This window comes from Athalia rosae, chromosome 7 (genome assembly GCF_917208135.1).
Source record: "Athalia rosae chromosome 7, iyAthRosa1.1, whole genome shotgun sequence".
Taxonomy (NCBI): domain Eukaryota; kingdom Metazoa; phylum Arthropoda; class Insecta; order Hymenoptera; family Athaliidae; genus Athalia; species Athalia rosae.
The window spans coordinates 14,605,116-14,623,680 of NC_064032.1; the positions used below are offsets into that span (position 1 = coordinate 14,605,116).

The 18,565-nt window shown below is 45.1% G+C and overlaps 1 protein-coding gene across 2 annotated transcripts in view; it reads left to right on the forward strand.

Annotated features, from left to right (window-relative positions):
• The window catches only part of LOC105692770 (UPF0489 protein C5orf22 homolog), a 323,525-nt gene extending 305,477 nt beyond the window's left edge, over positions 1-18,048 (forward strand). For both annotated transcript variants that reach the window (XM_048658641.1, XM_048658642.1), the window contains 2 exons: positions 16,398-16,616; positions 17,812-18,048. In XM_048658641.1, the coding sequence (XP_048514598.1) occupies positions 16,398-16,616; positions 17,812-17,944 (352 nt within the window). In that variant the 3' untranslated portion in view covers positions 17,945-18,048. The remainder of the gene's footprint in view (positions 1-16,397; positions 16,617-17,811) is intronic.
• The last annotated feature ends 517 nt before the right edge of the window (positions 18,049-18,565 follow it).

Below are 18,565 nucleotides of genomic sequence, written 5' to 3' on the forward strand. Positions count from 1 at the left end.
ACGTATACACGTAATAGGAAAGAAAACTGGCGAAGAGAGAAGAGCCGAGAGAACCACGTGGATGTTTGTACGTAACCGACGTTCGGGTACGCGGGGGGGAGGGGGGATGGGGGGGGATGAAAGGGGAGGTTTGGTTTGTCGGGGGAGGTTGAAAGGAGGGATGAAAAGCAGGGCGGGGGCGGAACGCGGAGGCCAGGGGGAGTTCGCCCTATCTGACGTCGCTCATGGAGCTCGTTAGCGTTGCCCCTGGCAACACCCTTACATCGCTAACCACCACTACCACTACCGTCGTCGCAATCCACCCCTGACGTACGTAACCCCCTCGCGCGTCTTCGAGAGCGCGAGAAAAAATAGGGCCACGCGCTTGCGCCCTTACGACCTAATCCCTGTATACGTGTGTACGTATTTGAATAGAAAGTATATGTACGTACTACAAGAGCACACCTTATAGGTAAACCGAAAAATTTTCATCGCCGTCACTTTTGCCTCGACGGGGAAAATTTCATGCGCGAAATATGAAGTAGCCAGAGAGAGAGAGAGAGAGAGGGAGTCGAAAATTTTTTCATGGCCTATAAAAATTATGCCACGAGCAACCGAAGGGTCTGGGGAAATTGTGAAAACGAAAGAATCGTCTACGGATGAGAAACCGAAAAAAGAAAATTCGGTATATTTGCAGAGGTTGGTGATTATTCGACGTCGTCTCGAGGTTTTTTTTTTTTTTTTTTTTTTTGGTTTTCTCAGCACTGTTATTTTTGAGGCGGTGGACTCGACTATGACTCGAGGTATCGGCGAATCGCGTGCGGACTGGATTTCGACGATAACAAGACATTTTAATTATTTTTATTAGCCGACGTATAAAAGTCGTACAGTGTAACGTTATGTTTCGTTGAGCCCCCGTTGGCGCGGGGTGGTTTCCAGCGAATATAAGACCGATGATATTAATAATAACGTCTGATTCCTCGAGGTACCGCGCTCCGCGTATACCGTACGCCGTACCATACCGTCGGGATTTCATTAAAAGCAAGGCAGCAACCGGGCTATATCCGCTTATGGGATGTAATTAAACTCGGAAAAATGTATTTAATGAATATTCATTTGTGTCTCTATCTGCGATATTAAATTGGCGCTCACCGCCGCGCGCCGACTGCCGTATACCAACCGAGTACCGCGAGGGGTGGTCGTGCGCGCCGGGGGGTTGGAAAAAACCGAACAGACTTCTCTTTATATTTCGAAGGACGCTAAACGGTGATACGCGAGTAACGATAGCCACCGGGATATGGAATCTCGCGATTTGCATCGCCGCGCAATCCGCGAGTTACGAATTCCAACCCCGATGCAATCTAACCGTTCGTTTCGAGCGGATGAAAACAAAAATCGAATGAATAAAAATCAAAACCCTCTGAGCGACCGCAGCGAGTACGTGCATTCGGAATCCGAATGCAAACTTTGCTTTTTCACTCCGTCTGTTCATTTTCTTTCCTCCTGCCTTTTTTTTTTTCTCCACATCGTCGTTATAGTTGCTCCTTTTCCATCGGAAACACCGCGAGAAGATTACCGGAGTTTTTCCTTTCCCCACAGCGCATTTTTCTCGATCGGTGATATTCAAATTTTTCGCTACCCTATTCGGGAGAGGAAAGTTTCTTTCCCGCCATTTCCCGTTCTCCGGGACACAGGGGAGGATTTCCCGGTTACGAGGGTAGCGATCGGAAGGCTCTCGAAGAGCGCCCACGTTTCGCTGCTTTTTTGCTTTTTTTTTCACCCTCTCTCCTCCCTCCTTCTCCTTTATTTTTTTTATTTTCTTTTTTTTCTTTTTTCTCGTCGGGGCGATATTTTTGCTCGAACGTATTGGGTCGATGCTGATTTAGCAATTTATGTGCGTAAAATAATTCCTCCACCCCCTCGCACGCGTTGGTCTTGAGTCCGGAAGAGGGCGAGAGCCGAAATGAAAGAAGAAGAAGAGAAAGAAAGAACGGGAGGTAGGAGAACGTGAAAAAAGCAAAGAGGGAGCGACACGCGTTACGGAAAACTAGGATCAAAAAGAGGGCGGCAAAAAGAAGAAAAAAAAAGAGGAAAATGAGCCGAGCAAAAAGTAAGGAAGGTCGAGAGAGAAATGGAGAGCGTGTAGATATATCTTAAGTAACGGAGAGAAAGCGAGTGGGCCCCGCGGAGAAATGAAAATGCCGCGTTCGCCTTACCCCCCCCGAGGATATCCTCGCGACGAGTTTTTCCGCGTTTTTATACGTTACATTCGGGAACTGCGGAGGGGTAAGTTCGGATGAAAACGTGACGGTGCTACATACGACCTCATTGATTGGTAAAAGGGAATTTAAAAATTCATCTAATCAGATATGCGAAGTATAATTCACGGCCAAAAGTTAACCGTCGTTACTGCGATCCGGGGGGAAAAAAAAAAATGATAATAAAACAACCCCCGTCGATCCCGTCGAAGAAAAAAAAAATTGGGCTCGTGATGTATGATAATAATCAGGATGCCTGCGTTCCGTGTTTCTTTTTTCCTCGACTTCTACTTTTCCTCCTCCATTATAACGGAATACATCTCGCAGCTTGTGTGTTTTTTGGTGTCTCGAAATACGGGAGTGTGAGAGAAAATCGGGAGTCGAGGGCGCTGACGATAAGCGGGAGAAGAGAGAGGAGGACGTGGAGATACCGCAGGGTTAGGTATGGAGAAGAAGCGGGGAAAAAAAAAAAAAATTAAAATTAAATAAAAAAAAAAATGGGAAGAAAGTTGGGAAACGGTGAAAAAGCTTCTTGCGTCACTGCTGTCAGTGTTTCCTCTCCTTCGTGCCGCCGCGGTGTAAACTTTTCCATTTTTTTTTTTTTTCTTTTTTCATTTTCATTTTCATTTTTCTCTTCCTTTCTCGCCATCTTCCGCGTTACGTATAAGATATAGTATAACGGGAGCGCGCATCAGCGGTGGTTTGTGTGTTTCCCTATCCTCGCACCGCGTTCCCTTTTTACTTCGCATAAGTGTATATATGTATACTCAAACCACATATATATACCATGTACGCCGTACCGACGAGCGAAGGAGAACGGGCGACGTCGACGTCGCCCGTTCCATCTTAATATTATTATTTCATTCCGCGGGAGCTGCGCGCGTGGCGCGAGTTTTTAGGGTCGCTGTACCTAATCGTGCGAGTGGGTCCTATCTCCCTTCGCTCCCTCCCACCCACCCCCCCGTACGCCCCCGGCCCCTCCGCCGCGACGTCGAAGGAAGGCGAAGGCGAGGAAGAGAGAAAACTTGAATGAAAAAATGAAGAAGAACGAGACGAAAAACAGATCCCAAACCTCCGCATCGGCTCGCTCCCCTTTTTCGTACACCCCCTCTAGCTACTCCCCCGTCCTACACTCTTCATCTCTACATCTCGCGCGAGGGCGAAAGATGCCCTGCCGCTATGTTCCTACCCACCCTCTATGGTTTTTTTTTCCCTTTTTTTTCAGTTTTTCTTTTTCTTTTTTTTCTTTCTTTCGCTTTCTCCTTATTCGCGAGGAACCCAAAGCTTACCGCTCCGCGCCACTTACGGATCAATAGAGTATGGAAGATGAATGTACCCCGTGGGTCTCCCATACGCTCGTTGCCCTCCCCCTTTTTCCCTCGTTCTCGTAACGTAGCCGCCTCTTATGTTTTTCATATTTAGTTTTATTTTTTTCAAATATTTTCGTACACACGCCGCACAGGTATTACGCGATCTCGGGATTCCGTAGACGCGCGAATGACCCGCTAGATTTTCTGTACATCCCCCGTCGTCCGCTTGGAAAATTAAACGTCCAAAGGGAGTTTGAAATTGATGGCGATTATTCATTCGCCTGGGAGTCGGGTCGCGACGTGGCCGGGGCTAATTATAACGCCATCATCGGTCGGGGGGTATCCGACTATCCGGTAACTGTAATATCTGACCTTAGAATCTTCGGAGGCTTAATCGACTGTCCACTATATATCAGACGGGCTATCCACTGCAGCGAGTATAGTTCGTATCTAACTCGAGGATCTTTTAATTGGTACCCATCATCCGTCCCAGACTCAAAACTCCCTCTTTCTTTTCCCCTTTTTTCGTCTCATTCTTCCCTCTCCTTTCCTCCTTTTTCTTTTTTCGATATTCGAAGAGGCGAGTTGAACGTTTTTTCGAAAAATCAAAAGTATCGCGACGCGATGAAAAATGATTTTCGAACGACGAAAAAGCCGACCGCCCTTCGAAAAGCACACATCGACTCGCGGCAGTTGGCAGCCATTTTGCATCGTTCTTTTATACCCTTACGAATAGCGGAGTATAGCTAGGTGCCTCGTAATACTCCTAGTGCTTCTTTTGATCCAGAGTTCAAGTATCTCGAGTATTTCTTGACCCTCGAGTATAATACGTGTAAGCTCCCCACCATCGAGGGATGGACTTTCGCGAGTCGTTTGCGTTTTCTTCTCTTTTATTTTATATTTTTCACATGGTTTTCTTCTTTTTTATGGTTTCTACTTTTTTTTTCTTACTTTCTCCAAGTGTATTATCACCCCCCCCCCCCCCCCCCCCCGCCCACCCTCCGCTGCTCCACGTCTTTTCATCCACGGTGGCTGTTACTGTTATTTAATCTTTCACTTCTCTCTCTCCGTTCGTTGTAAATTTCATTCCTTACTCTCGCGATGACGATTCCGTAAAACACGTCGTTATCATTATTATTTTTATTGTTATTATCATTATCCCACCGTTCTCGACAAACTAATTACGCTATTTTGAAAAATCCTCTGTTCGCACCGGACGATTTTTTCGCTGTCTCGCGTTCTCGCGATACCGAAAATGAACGTTTATAAATAAATGAATTACGGGAACTCGTTGTTCGCATGCGATGGGGGTGGAAAAATTTTTCGCGGGGGTTTTTCGTAACGGTCACCGGGGGTGTAGTTCGAGGGGACGAACGTTCTTCTCGTCGCTCTCCCGTTTCGAGTTAACGAGAAATAACATTGCGCGGGTGCGGGAAAATAATAGTTGCTCACGAGGTGGTGCGTTTAACGGGATCAACGGGTTAATGCTCACCGTCCGGGGTCTCGCTTTGGACTGGCTTCCATTTTTCAACCCGTGTATAATATTCTCCTCTTATGCTCCGGCACCATCCGAAAAAAAAAAAAAAAACTTCCACACATATCTGGTACTCTTAGCCGATGTAGTTCGTATTATGCATGCTTCTTTTTATGGTACTCGTATATATATGTATACATATACACGTGTATACCTTTTAAATTTTCAGGTACGTAAGTGTGCATTTATTATATTAATTCAGACGCAGTTGGGGCACGCACGAAAAAAAAATATCTTATAATAACACGCGTTGTATGCGTATAATGCGTATATCCGTGTGAATCTCGTGGTCTCTCTTACACGTATGGCGCTTTGTATAATTTATACGACACTACTACTACGTCCCAGATTGGTCACGAACCGGTCTCTAGGCGGACGATATAAATCGAGACGATTTTTTGCACGTGAAACGAAAAGCGAAACGCGGGTTCGCGACGAAAACTAGGGGTGAATGTCCTGGAAATTGTCCTCCGGATTTTTCCGATGACGTTTCGATCGTGGAGGAAAAATGAAAACTTCCGAAGAGTTCGTTAGGGCGAATGGCGAGCACTGTGAACGTTGATCCCGTGAATCGGAGGGAGGAGGGAGAGTAAGAAAAAAAATATCAGGCGTATTATAATTATCCACGTACCTGCATATTACGGAGAGATGTGTGTATAGGGCTCCTTCGACCCTCTCTCTTTCTTCTCCCCATTTTGTACCTTTCCGTCGCCACCGCCGCCACCCGGCTCACAGTTTTTATCACAGCTTTGTTCTAGTCCCGTATGGGTAGCGAAGCCCTTTACGCATACATCGGATCACAATGTGTCGTTTTTTCATGTCCCGAGGCCGCCTGCAGTTGGGCAAACCGGGCCCTATAACAAATCCGCTGTTGCTACCGACTCCGGAGTCTTTGGAAATCTTTTCTCAGGGACTCCTGCGAGTCTCGCAGGAAGGGGGAATTTTAAGTTCCGTACAGACTCCGATGACGATCGGTAGGTTGCGAAACCTCACCATGTAAAATTAGCTGAATTATTTTGCTCGATAATTTGATAGTTTTTTTTTTTTTCATATCCGATGGGACAATATTCGGATACCTCGGGAGACGGTCCGAGCTCGGCTCGAATAGTGTAGGTTACACGTCCCATTTCTTTTACCCATTTTTTTTCCTCCTCTCTTCGCCGGGGTCATCGACCCCCGAGGTCTGCGAGTAAGAATGGGAAAACTGAACGGTGAGTAGGTGAGTTGCGGATGTTGGAACGTTTCCGAGGGTCGCGCGCGCGGTGCGTTTCTTCCTGCACCCCGATCCCTTCGACCATCCGGTCCCGACCTTTCCTCCCTTTTGTTTTCCCGTTCGGTTCACTACGATGTTTTTTTTTTCTTCAAATTTTTTTCCTCTTCTCTTCTACTTCATGTACACTACTTGAATTTTTTGCCGCATTAACCGAAAACGGAGGAACGTTAACCCGTCTTCGGAGCGTGGGAGAATCACGTCGCGCCGCGCGCGTTGATACCGTTTATTGGGACGGTGCAGAGATTCTGGAGGAAGGAAAAAATGAGGATTTATTTCGAAATTCGATCGTTTCGGCGGAAATGAGGAGAGGAAAAATATTCACGTATTCGCATGCGGAGGCAATTAGTCCGGAGAAAAACGCCGTCGAATTTCGTACGTAGGTTGAGCTTGAGATTCTGAAGTCTAGACGAATATATAGAAAAGCGAGTACCTCGTCCTCGCTAATTTGGATCGCGGTTTATCGATCCAGAAATCTTTTCGTGTAGCCCACGGTATACCTACCTGCCGGGTCGCGGTGATTATACACCCCGTTGCAGCCTCAGCGAATGAAACGGAAATTCAAATTGCACGCAGTTCGGCTATCTCGAGTATCAAAATAAACGCGGTGGTGAATTTATATATATTTTTTTTCTTTTTTTTTGCACTTTTTTACTTCTCTCCGTCGCGATGAAAAATAACGAATAGAAGAGTTCTAATTTCCAAGGGTATAGAAGAGAGGAGGAGAAAAAGTCGAAGATGGAAATCCAGGACCTCGATTTTCCCTCTCTTTGTTCCGTTTCCGATTCGTGAGCTCGTCTCTTCGGTAATCGTTGGACTATTTAAAAATTTGATTACAATTTTCTCGTTGATTCGCGACGACTCAGCATCGCGAGTAATAATGCGGGGATAAGGAATAAATGAATGCAATTAGCCGCGGCGGAGTCGGTGTATTTCTGCCGCAGCGTAATATCCGCGCTGCCTAGCGGAGCACTAAATTGCGGTGACGGTCTCCCGGCTCGGGGTTTAAAAGGGTGACGGTGATCCTGTATTGATTCTTTGATTAGCTCGAAAACCGAGTTCAATTATTACCGCCTACTTAGTCATTACCGGGCGTCTAATTTCATTCGATTTCGCGTCACGCGAAGCCGAACCCCGGAGCGCAGTTCCGCGATCGAAATCCAAAATTTAACCGCTCAAATTAGGGGGGGGCAAGCTACTCGTTCTTCTACGCTGGTCCCGCAACCCCTTCGACGACAACCCTTCTTCAATATGCAGAGTGTCGTTTAAACGAATCGCGGGACGGGGTGAAATTCGTAGCTCGTAATAAAATTTCACGGACCGTCGGAGAATCAAAAATCGCTAATTCTGCAAACAGAGAAAATAGGGAGAAAAGAAGCCACGCCGAAAAACGAGCTCGTAATATTCTCGAGATTCTAACCCCCCTCCCCCCCGTCAGACGTTGTACAGGGGTAGCGAGTAACGAGGAAGAGAAATTCAATCTTTGTCGTGGAATAATCAGGTCCTAAAATATCGCAGTAGAAAAGTTTGTATAATGAGTTTTGAAACCGGTACGGCGCGGGATATGAGGTGTGTGAACTGTAACCAGTTTGCCCTTTTTTTTCCACTTCCATCCCCGCCGATGCGGGCCGTCCAGGTTCCTCGGAGAAAAAAATTTTTAACCCAATTAAGACACCGTATGCAAATTGTGCACCGCAGGATGCGCGGGACAAAAAAAACCTGCGGAAGAAAACTGGAGGCTGCGTGACGGAGGTCGCCGGATCTCAGCATGCATAATTATGCATTCATTTGTTGCATAATCATGCGCATACAAAGTAGGTACAAGAAATTTTTGTCGGCCCTTAAAATGAGAAAGATTTTCGGTTTTCCAAGCGGCACGTACGACGACTGCAGTAGCTCTTCAAAATTCTCGGCTATTCGAAAAACGGGAAGAACGACCGTTGAGAAAAACTGGGAGGAAAAAAAAATTTACGTCGAACTTGTTTTATTTCTCGCTATCTCGGGGTAGTTTTCTCTCCCCCCCGCCCCCCTTTACCGATCTCCGTACATATTCTTAAGACGGCAGCTGTCTCTACACGTTCGGAGAAAACGACGGGGTGCATTCGCGCTACCGAATTTGCATCCCTCAGGTTTCTCTTCGTGTGTTCGACGGAAGTGTGCGAGTTTCTCGTTCTGCCACCCCATTACGAGTAAAACCCTCATTTATAATTTTCTACCGCTGCACCGCTGGCTGCAGCTATGCGGCGATGCCGTGTACGTGATTATAATACAGCGGCTTAGCTTTTGTAATTATGAATGGGCGGTAACAACGTGGATAGGAATAAATAACGTGATTTCTCTCACACTTATGCCGGCGCTCGATGAAAATGGAAAGTAATGCGTTCGGTTTCTTTTTTTTTTTTGTCATATTTATTTTCGAAATTTATTGACCATTTTCTTCGCAGGGACGCGTACGTTGCGTAGTAGGTACAGAGTGCGTTCGATCGAGGGTTCGTCGCGTCGCGTATACGCCTCGCTTACGGGTATACGTTTCGTGCGAATTAACTCGAACAGGAAGCCAAAGCAACCGTACGTATAGGCATACTAATTATCTAATTGGCTTTAGCGGTGGCGTCCCGCCTCTGGCGATGCTCCACGGTAACTACCATAGCCTGTGTTCCTGTAACAGCTACAACGCAATTCCTGCTCCCTAGGGTTTCCCGTTGACATTAACCATTATCGAGGCAGACTCTGCTTCCAAATAACTGTATAGCCGCTGCTGCGTGTCGCGCGGCTGCAGAAAATAAGCCCCGCGAGGCAAAGGTCTTTTTTGTTTTTTTTTCATTTTTTCATTCTTTCATTTTTTGTCTTCAATTTTTTATCCATACACGTCCGCGCGTGCGTTTTCGTATTATTTTTTTTTCTCTTTCTTTCTCCTTCGTTTTTTCTATTCGGTTTTCAGCTTGATCGTGTAATTTGATGAAAAAACTCGGAGAATATGTAAAAAGTGTAAATCAAACACGATCACGTCGATACGTAGGTACGTACCTACCACTGAGTTGCACCTGCTCTCCCGTGTAAGTTGCAACTCGCGATCCGCGATCGAACCCGATCTGCCTTCGTCGGCTCCTCCTTTTTTTTTTTCCCTTCTACTCCCGATTTTTTTTCAACCTTTTTTTTTTGTCGTCCGCTTTTTTTTTCCACCTTATTTTTCTCCTTCCTCTCTTTCCGAGGTAGTCGCGTTGTCAGTTCACTTCGCTTTCTGGCAGTTAATTTGCGTATTTAACGAGGCCGGCGTGCCGCGTCGTCGGCAATTACGCTCGGTTGCCTGCAATGGTGCGGGACCTTTCTTTTTTTTTTTTCTCGTACCCGGGGGTTGATTTTCCCGCTAACGTGTACATAGGTATCTAACATTGAAAAAAGACAAGAAACGAGAGAAAAAAAAAAAAAAAAACAGAACCAGCTTATACTATTCCCGAAGAACGAGCGAAAAGAGAAAAGGATAAAGGAGAGAAAGAAACTGGGAAGACGAGGCGTCGTCCCGGACTCTGGTACGCTATCCGCCGATTTCCAGGGACGCGGGCGTCGGGACGCTCGAAAGGCATATCGGGCAAACCGTCGTCAATCTTCTTCACTTATCTCACATCATCCCCGCCTCTCGTATCTTCGATCTCTTTCTCTCCGCGGTATCGTACCCGCGCGGTTAACTTCGTACTCGCGTAAAAAAAAAAAAAAAGAAAAAAGTAAGAAAGAATATTTATATTTAGGAAATAAGAGAATATTTCAGAACCTGGCCTCCCCGCTTACGTCGCTTCGAGGCTAGCAACAACGAAGAGAATAATTATTCTCTGATGTTTGAACGTAAGAAGAAGATTGAATAATTATACACACGTTCGGATAGGAGATGTAAAATATTTTTGCGTATGATATACGATCAAAGGAAAAAATACAATTCAATCATCTCGTGATTAGTTTTTTTTTCCATGAAACGTCTGCGATAGTATCGAGCGTATTTATTATTTTCGAATACCGAATCTACGCGAATTAGAGATTTTCAGTTATGAATTTTGCAATTATCGGGTGTACCGCGAATCGCGACATCCTGTTCATTGTATAGCGTCGCGTGGGTACACGTAATAGAAGCTCGAATAATAATTAGGCGAGTATTACGGTGTGCCGGAGGATCGGTATTAAAAAATACCGGTAGGCGGAAAAGTGTGTGGGTGAGGAAGACGCGTAAAACGCGGGTGTATATAGGAGGTAGCCGGGTAATCCAGAAGCCAACAAATCCTCGTAGCGATGAGTCGGGAGGAGCGAGGAAGAGGCACATTGTGTTGTCCGATGTAAGAAGTGGCTCGAGCACCGATCCCTCTTTTTCTTTTTCTTCCACTTCAACTTCTTCTTCTTCTTCTTCCTCTTTTTCTTATTCTCATTCTCATTCTTCTTCTCCTTCTTCTTTGCGTAGCTCGCTGTTTTTTAATATTTCTCAAATCAGGCATACCTCTGCTTAAGACGGTATCATTACTCCCAGTCTCACAATTGCGAGTAACGTTACACAGCTTTTTCTCTACGGATAAGGCGTATATCAAAGCTCAATTTTAAAAATATAGATCCCTCGACGATTACGAGGACGTCGGTGGAACGAGAAAGCGAAAAAAAAAAAACGAAGCGATTCGCGAGTCAAAAAAGCGTGCCAGAAGATTCAAATCGACCGCACGAGGCTGAAAAATGTATGACAATGAGAAGAAAAAAAAAAAGGCACGAAATTCAAAAATCATATCCGAACAGTGCTACCTGCTGTTTCTATTTATCCGGTTGAATGGTTGTTTTTTTCACGGACAAAACCAAACTGCCGGCACGTATCAATGGACCGAAAATGGTTCGATTCTTCGACGAGGCGGAGGGATAAATATCTATTGATTGACTTTTCTACCCCTCCGGCTCAATCCGATACCTACCTGACTGATTTTTTTTTTCTTTTTTTTTTTGTTGTATTTCTCTTTTTCCTTTTTTCCTACCTGCCAGGCTGTTTGTTTGCACCGTACCCCGCGGTAGCTGTGCACCGTGTAAAAACCCATCACCCGTAACCCCCGACAAAATTCTATACGGTTCAAAAATCTTCCGTATCGACAGGTCCCACTGACGCCATTCATAGACGTAATGTAGCCAATAACCGATACCTGAAAAGGGATCGCTCAATCCGCATCAACCTGCCGGAGTGCGAATGGTGAAATAAAGTCGATACAAAATTGATTTTTTCCCAATTCTCTCCTATTCACAAACAACAAATATTATCAGGTGAAAAACGTGTACTTTTTTCTAGTCGTTGTTGTTGTTTTTTTTTTCTTTTTTTATTTTCTTTTTTGACCAGGCCAGGGACGGCTCGCACCCGGACAACCGAAGGGTAGGCATTATATCTGGTGTACCTAGCGCGTACGGTAGCAACATCGAGTTCCACCCTAATTGTTCCGGAAGGGTCACGTGACACGGATACATATTACTTTTTCAGCACACAGCGGTACGTGTGTATATAAGTATACGGTGTGTAACCGTAGACGAAGTTCCGTGTACGGGGAACGAGTTCAAGGTACACACACAGGTACGAATAGCAACGTGGAAAGAAATGCACACGGCTAATTATGCGCGCAAGTTTTTCTAGCTAAAAGCGTTGTGCTCCGGGCGTCAAACCTTCCATTACTCGCTCCTACGTCGAAGTTCGCACTCGGAGCTGTAGGGGAGAAAAAAAAAAGAAATTCAAGGGAAGTTGGAAAAAAGAAAATGATGTGAAAGTCAATGGGGAAAAAAAAAAAGGTACGAGTGTTGGATGGAAAGATAGAAAAAAAATTACGGAAAGGGAACAACGATTTATTTATTTATTTATTTTTTTTCTAAGGGAAACGGGCATATGAATTAGGACGTGAAACAGTAGAATGCACATCCTGCAGCGGGATGGACGTATAATATCGATAAAAATCTCTAACGGTGTCCTTGATGGATGACAAAAGGTGTGTGTACCTACTATCGTTGCGAGATCGAAAATGATGATAAAAATTGAAGACCTTCTTAAACCGTAGAACGGGCAGCGACGGCGCGTTCACGAGGACCGATTCTTGCATAACTAAATATTATTTATAACTCAGCGATTATTTAATGTATGCGCCAGTCGGAATCTAGTAGGGGAGGTGTACGCGCATAATATTAACCGGTAATACCGTCGAGGCGTTTTATTTTATGCAGATATTCGTAATGGATACGCAATTTTTTGGGACCCGTTCTCCGAGGGCCCCCGTATCTGTCTGACGGCCACGCTGTCAGCCGATGTCAACCCTCGTTGTTTTTTGCGCTCATTTCAATAATTGATCATCTGATTACGTTACATTATACCTAACCTACCTTATGCCCTCCCCTTTTCCCTGCGAACTCATCTACCCTTCTGTTTTTTGATCTCTTTTTTTTTGCCCACTTTTTTTTTTTTTTCGCTACTCCTAGGTCCTCTTTACCTGGGAGATTTTGAGAACGTTACGTCTCGCATAACCGTCATAGGATGTGCAGCAGTCAGTGAGCACCGTCAAACCGTTCACTGGCCATTTTATTTCATTGAGTTCTTTTTTTCACCTACTTTTTCCTCTCATCCGTTTAGTTTTTTTTTCCCATTTTTCACGAGCGCCATTTGCATGCGCGTCTCGCCCTCCCCCGGGTTTTTTTTTTTTTTTTCTAATTTTTTTTTTGGGAGTTTCCAAGCCTCCGACTCCCTTCGCCCTGCGCCATCCTGTAAAAAAAAAAAAACTTTGGAAAAAAAAAAGTAACCCCTTATCGCCCCCCTGTGATCGACAAACAATATGTGAACCCCATACGTAATGAACCCCCCTTCTGTTTTTTCATCGTTACTCGACGGCCCCGCGCCATTGTTCAATTTTCACTTTCAGTTCTAGACGTATATTCCTATGTAAGCGCGTCTAGTCGCAGATATACCTATACCGTACACGGTGTACTCTGTAAACCCTGAAACGTGGTAAGAGAACTTCCAACCACTATATATAATCTCCCCGTACCTCCATCGTGCAGTAAACCGCCTGCATGGCTCACCACGATCTGATTTTATTTGATTTCTTTTTTCATTTCATTCATTTTTTTTGTCTCTCCTTTTCATTTTATTTTTTTCAAACCATTTTTTTTTTTCGTTTGCCCGGTGATTTTTTTTCTCTCATCCCGCACGGCGTGCGTACTCCGGATTTGAATCACGCGAGACTACGTAGGTACGCGCCGTATATCTGGGGGAGGAAACCGGTTTTTTTTTTTTTTCTTCTCCTCCTTTATAGATTTTGAAATATGTTTACTTTGATCTGAAATTTATGTGTGTCTGTATATAGGTATACACGGAGGAGAAATTCGAAAGCCACCGGGCTTTAAATCACTTCGTTACTCGTGCTTGCGGAATATCTATAAATTCTCGTACGAGTTGTAAATTGTGTGGTTGATTGGTTGAAAAATTTCGAAAAAAAAACTCGGTACGCGCACGCACACGCGTGGAGCGGAGAATTTGTTTACGTAGGTGCGAGCGTGCGACGGAAATTTTGACTTTTCGTACGAACGAGTAATTTTTTTGAATACGAGTGAGCGCGAACGATGGGATTCTCGATCACGCGACCGATTCCCCTTGAAGGAGAAACAAGAAAAAAAAAGGAGACGGTAGAAAAAGCTGGCGCAGGTGCGCGGGGATAATTAATATTTCAGAATGTAACATGCATAGGTGAAAGAAGAGAAAATAAAAAAAAAAAACAAAAAACAAACAATTTTCGGTAGAAAAACGATCGACGACGAAGAGAGAATAATGAATAAAAATAATAGAAAAAGAAACGGGACGACGCAGGCGTGTACACAGGGCGATGAATTTACAGCGGTTAACGCGTTGGGCATAGGATAGTTATCGGTAACTTGCACCTGGCGAACTTGAATCCGTTTTAGATTAAACGCGAGCGGTCAGAGCGAGCGGCGGCACTCGCCGCCCGAACATATTTCATGATTATCTTCAACCACTGAAAAAAACCTTATTCTCGTCACCGCAGTGGTCGTTTTACAGCTTAAGGTGACGCGGATGTTTTTCTAAATAAATTCTGGACTCGAACTCTCTGAATTCTGTCGTAATCCGCCGGTATATTTGGATAGATCGGATTGTCGAGCGAAAACTGTTCTCCGAAAACTAGAGGAAAAAGAAACAGAGAAATATGATAATTGAGTCGGGTATTCGGGGTTGATGTTTTAATTACAATGGGAACAGTCGGAAGCGTAAATCACGTGCGGATCGGTTCGGGGGTGTAATAATTTTTTGACGTTCGAAATTGAACGACGAGGTGAAAAAATACACGGACACCAGGTAACGAGGGGTTGAGGAACGGTAGAAAAAAATAAAATAAAAAGAGAAAAAGAGAACAGAAACTGAAAATGAATGAATGAAAAACACCAAATAAAAAAATGAAAGAAAAAAAATCTCATACAAAAGCGCGCGCGTCGCAAGCTCGGCTCTCTCTCCAGTTTTGTTAAGTTTTCCCAGGAAACGCGCGCGCGGTAGCGAATTATAAAAAGCAATTTCAACGTGCGGCTACTGCTTCTTCTCCTCCCGTTTGTCAGAGAGAGAGAAAAAAATGGTAAAAAAATATACCCTCGTCGTGCAAATATATTCGTGGAAAGAAAAGAGAAGAGAAAAAGAAAAAAAAAAATTACGTGGGCGCGCACTAGACGTATCTTTGATGCGAGGATGAAGGGAGAGAGAGAGAGAGAGAGAGAAGAAAAGAAGAGAAAAAGCTCGGGTACAATGTAACTGTAAGTGCGTAATTGATCGTCACCTGCGAAATTATCTTTTGCATATCTTTTTTTTTTCCCCCTTTTTTTTTCTACTTCTGCAAACCACCCAGGCGGCTCCGCGAAAATCGCGGTGGATATCGCATACGTGCGGCGATGCACGGAGGAGGGGTATACACCGTGCAGGGACACGGGAATAAAATAGGTTGAGCTGTTTTTAAAACCCATAATTTAGGTGGTACCACGTTGAATATAAGGAGTGGGCAAACTATAACCCGTAAATACAAAACCCGTGGCTCGCAGTCTTTTCCCGCAAAGTAGGAGGTACATTACCGGCATATTAGTGGCGTGGCGGTAACCTTCTTCCCTGCGAGTAGGTTATTACTGACATTAGGCTCGCGCGACTCGGTGTCAAATAACGACCGAGGCAATTCATTCCGAGCTTTTTCGTATCCTATTAATTTTGTTTATTCTCTTTTTCTCCCTTTCTCTGTTTCCTCGCTTTTTTTTTTCTTCCCTCCGACTTCCACGTACCTCCGCCGCTACCTACCTACCTCTTTCGCTCCGCGACTCGCTAGAATATCGTTATAAGTGCACCCGTCATCACGTATAATACGTGCGGCCTTACCGAGCCCGAAAAAACACCAGGCGGACGACGCACCTTTCCGTTGAACTTTTTCTTTCCTTTTTTTTTTTTTTTTTCATCTCGTCTCCCGCCCCGACATGGATCCTCGCAGTTTTCACACGCGACTAATTCGCACTCGGAGGAACCCTTTTTCCTCTTTTTTCGAATTAATGCGTTGCGGGTATTCGAGATTTTTAACTTACGCCCCGCGACGCGGGAGAGTCGCAGAGTGTGAATTGCCAACGCCTACGGCGTGCATAATTTCCTCCGTTCTTTTAATTTTATTTCTCTCTCTCTCCTCATTCTTCCGTATTTCACACTGCGTTGATAATGGCAATCTTTGATCTCCGGGCTCGCACCTGCGTGCGCCTTATTTCCGTTGCTCGTGTATTTTAACCGGCAGTTAAAAGTTGAAAGCGACCTACCTCGGATCGCGTGCGATTTAATTTAACCAATTATATGTACGAAAGCGCGCCGTATATTACGGCGTATGCAACCTGAATCGAGCTTCGAAAATTTTTTTCACGATCCACCCCGCTCGAACGACTCAATTTTTACATTCCTTTTTTTCTTAATCATTCAATCGCTACTCGATCTCCGAACTAACGTCGTGTATTTTTCAATTTCTTTCGTTGTACACCAGATTCGAAGCGGTGGAAAGGATATTTCGCGAGGTGACCTCGGTCTACAAGGAGTCCGAAGTCGACTGGAATTTGGTGCACGACGCGGGGTGCACGAGGGATGATACGGACCTTCCGCACCACGTCACGTCCCAGCAGGACCTCGATCGTTTGATAACGGGGACGTTCAGGACATTCCTTGCGGCGCTTCCGGCGAAACCGACGATCGTCACCGTAGCCAGGTAAGAAATAAAAGGAGACGACGGAATCCGGGATATTATCTCGGCGAGAATATATAATCGCGAAAAAATTTGCCTCTCTCGAGATTGTGCTTGGATTTGATTGTCGCCGTCGAGAAACGCGAAGGTCTCTCGTCCTTCGTACTGATTGTCAGATGTAAAGAAGAAAGAACGCTCTCGGTAAAGGAGTTAGGAGGCGGGTGAAGCTTCCGGTAACGTTGAGAAAAGCGAAGAAAATAGATGGGTGGAAGTGGAAGTAAGATAGTTGTGAAAAAATCGAGTTATCTCCATCCGCGTTTTACACGTATTACAAATATAAGCGTGCGCGAAGGGAGGACCTTTCAGGGTTGGAAAATTGAATTTCTTTTACTGCGAGACTCTCCGCATTTCGACGTGACAATCACAGATGGCGGTAGGGTAGCCCGGTTAGGGGTTGAAAAAAAATGGGGATGTAGGGGCGCGCAGGGAGGGCGATGCCAAACGTCCGGAGGGTGGGGCGAGAGCGAAGGGTGGGTTCGGTTCTCCTGAGGGTGAATATCGAAGCTCCACCTCGCCCTGACCTAACCCCACCCCACGAAAACCCTCCCTCAATTCCCTACGCACGCACACACGCACGCACGGCGTTACGAAAAACAGGGGTGAACAAATTTCTTTATACAGATGATAACTTGCTACGCAAACCACCAGATGACACCCCAGGATGGAGAGTCAGTTTTTTATGTCGAGCTTTTTTTTCTGATGGAAGAAAAAATTCGTTTCAAATAGAATAATTATACTTATGGCGCGAGGAAATGAATTTCGGAGAGTTGAGAGGGCGGATCACGCTGCATCGGAATTTTTGAATTTTTTTTTCAAAACGTTTTCGATTGGAAATCGTGGATATAAAATAAAATACTTCAGCAGAGTAGGTTCTCCCGCCATCTGTTGATGGGAATTCTCAAGTCTCACACTACTTCCGGGGCGACGGTGAAAAAATCGATCTCCTGTGCACCCCCGCGAACTTCCCCTATCCCCGCACACAGTAAATATATCGTCGTATAGGTATACGTGTCTGTGCGTACCCTCGTCGGTCGCTTCCGACGGATTGCGATAGCCTCGGGTCGTCGTAGATTTTTCACTCGCGATTTTACACTCGTCGAAAGTCCTTTGAAGAGGAAAAAGAAAAAAGAAAAAAAAAAAATCGATGATCCTGTTTCAGGTCCAGTTTGGACGACTACTGCCCAACCGAGGACGTCGAACTCATTCAAGCCGGGATCCTTGACGAACTAAGTCACCGGCTCGGAACCGTCGATATCAAGAGACCTTACCTCGAAGTCGAAGAAGCTACCTAAGCGATCGAAGGAGATAAAACGAGAGGTCCTGAATCGCTCGAAAGATGATTTTTTTTTTTCAATATTCATTTCCCAATAAATAGACTAAAATTTTCTCTACATAATTCACTGATTTATTTTCAGTAGCGTTCGGTGTCCTCAATTTTTAACCAAGTCAGGGTCCTGCGGGACGTGCACGCTACGCGTACGTCGAGCGACCCTTTTGCTCCTCCGCGCTCCACGGACCTCCGGGTTTCGTGTTTCTCGCGCGATTTACATAAGATCTGTACCACTGGGCTACAAACCAGTGCCTGCAGGCACTCGCACAATGAGTTTACAATGCCGGGGTAAGAGAGGGAAAAAAAAAAAGGTGGTAGGTTTTTTCTCTTCCTCTCTTTTCTTCCTTCATTCATTTTTTCCTTCTTCTTTATTTCACGTTCTTTGGTCCCTTTCTTTTTTTTACCGTGTCCCTTTTCTGACCGCCGTGCCGCTCGCGCTGCCCCGGTTCCTTCTTCATCCACCTCTTCCTTTTTCTACATACGTATTCTTCAACACTCGTACATTTCTAAACGCGTTCGATATTTGCATAAGACGAAGAGGAGGCCCAGAAAAATCGTTCCCACCGTCGCTCCACAACCCTTT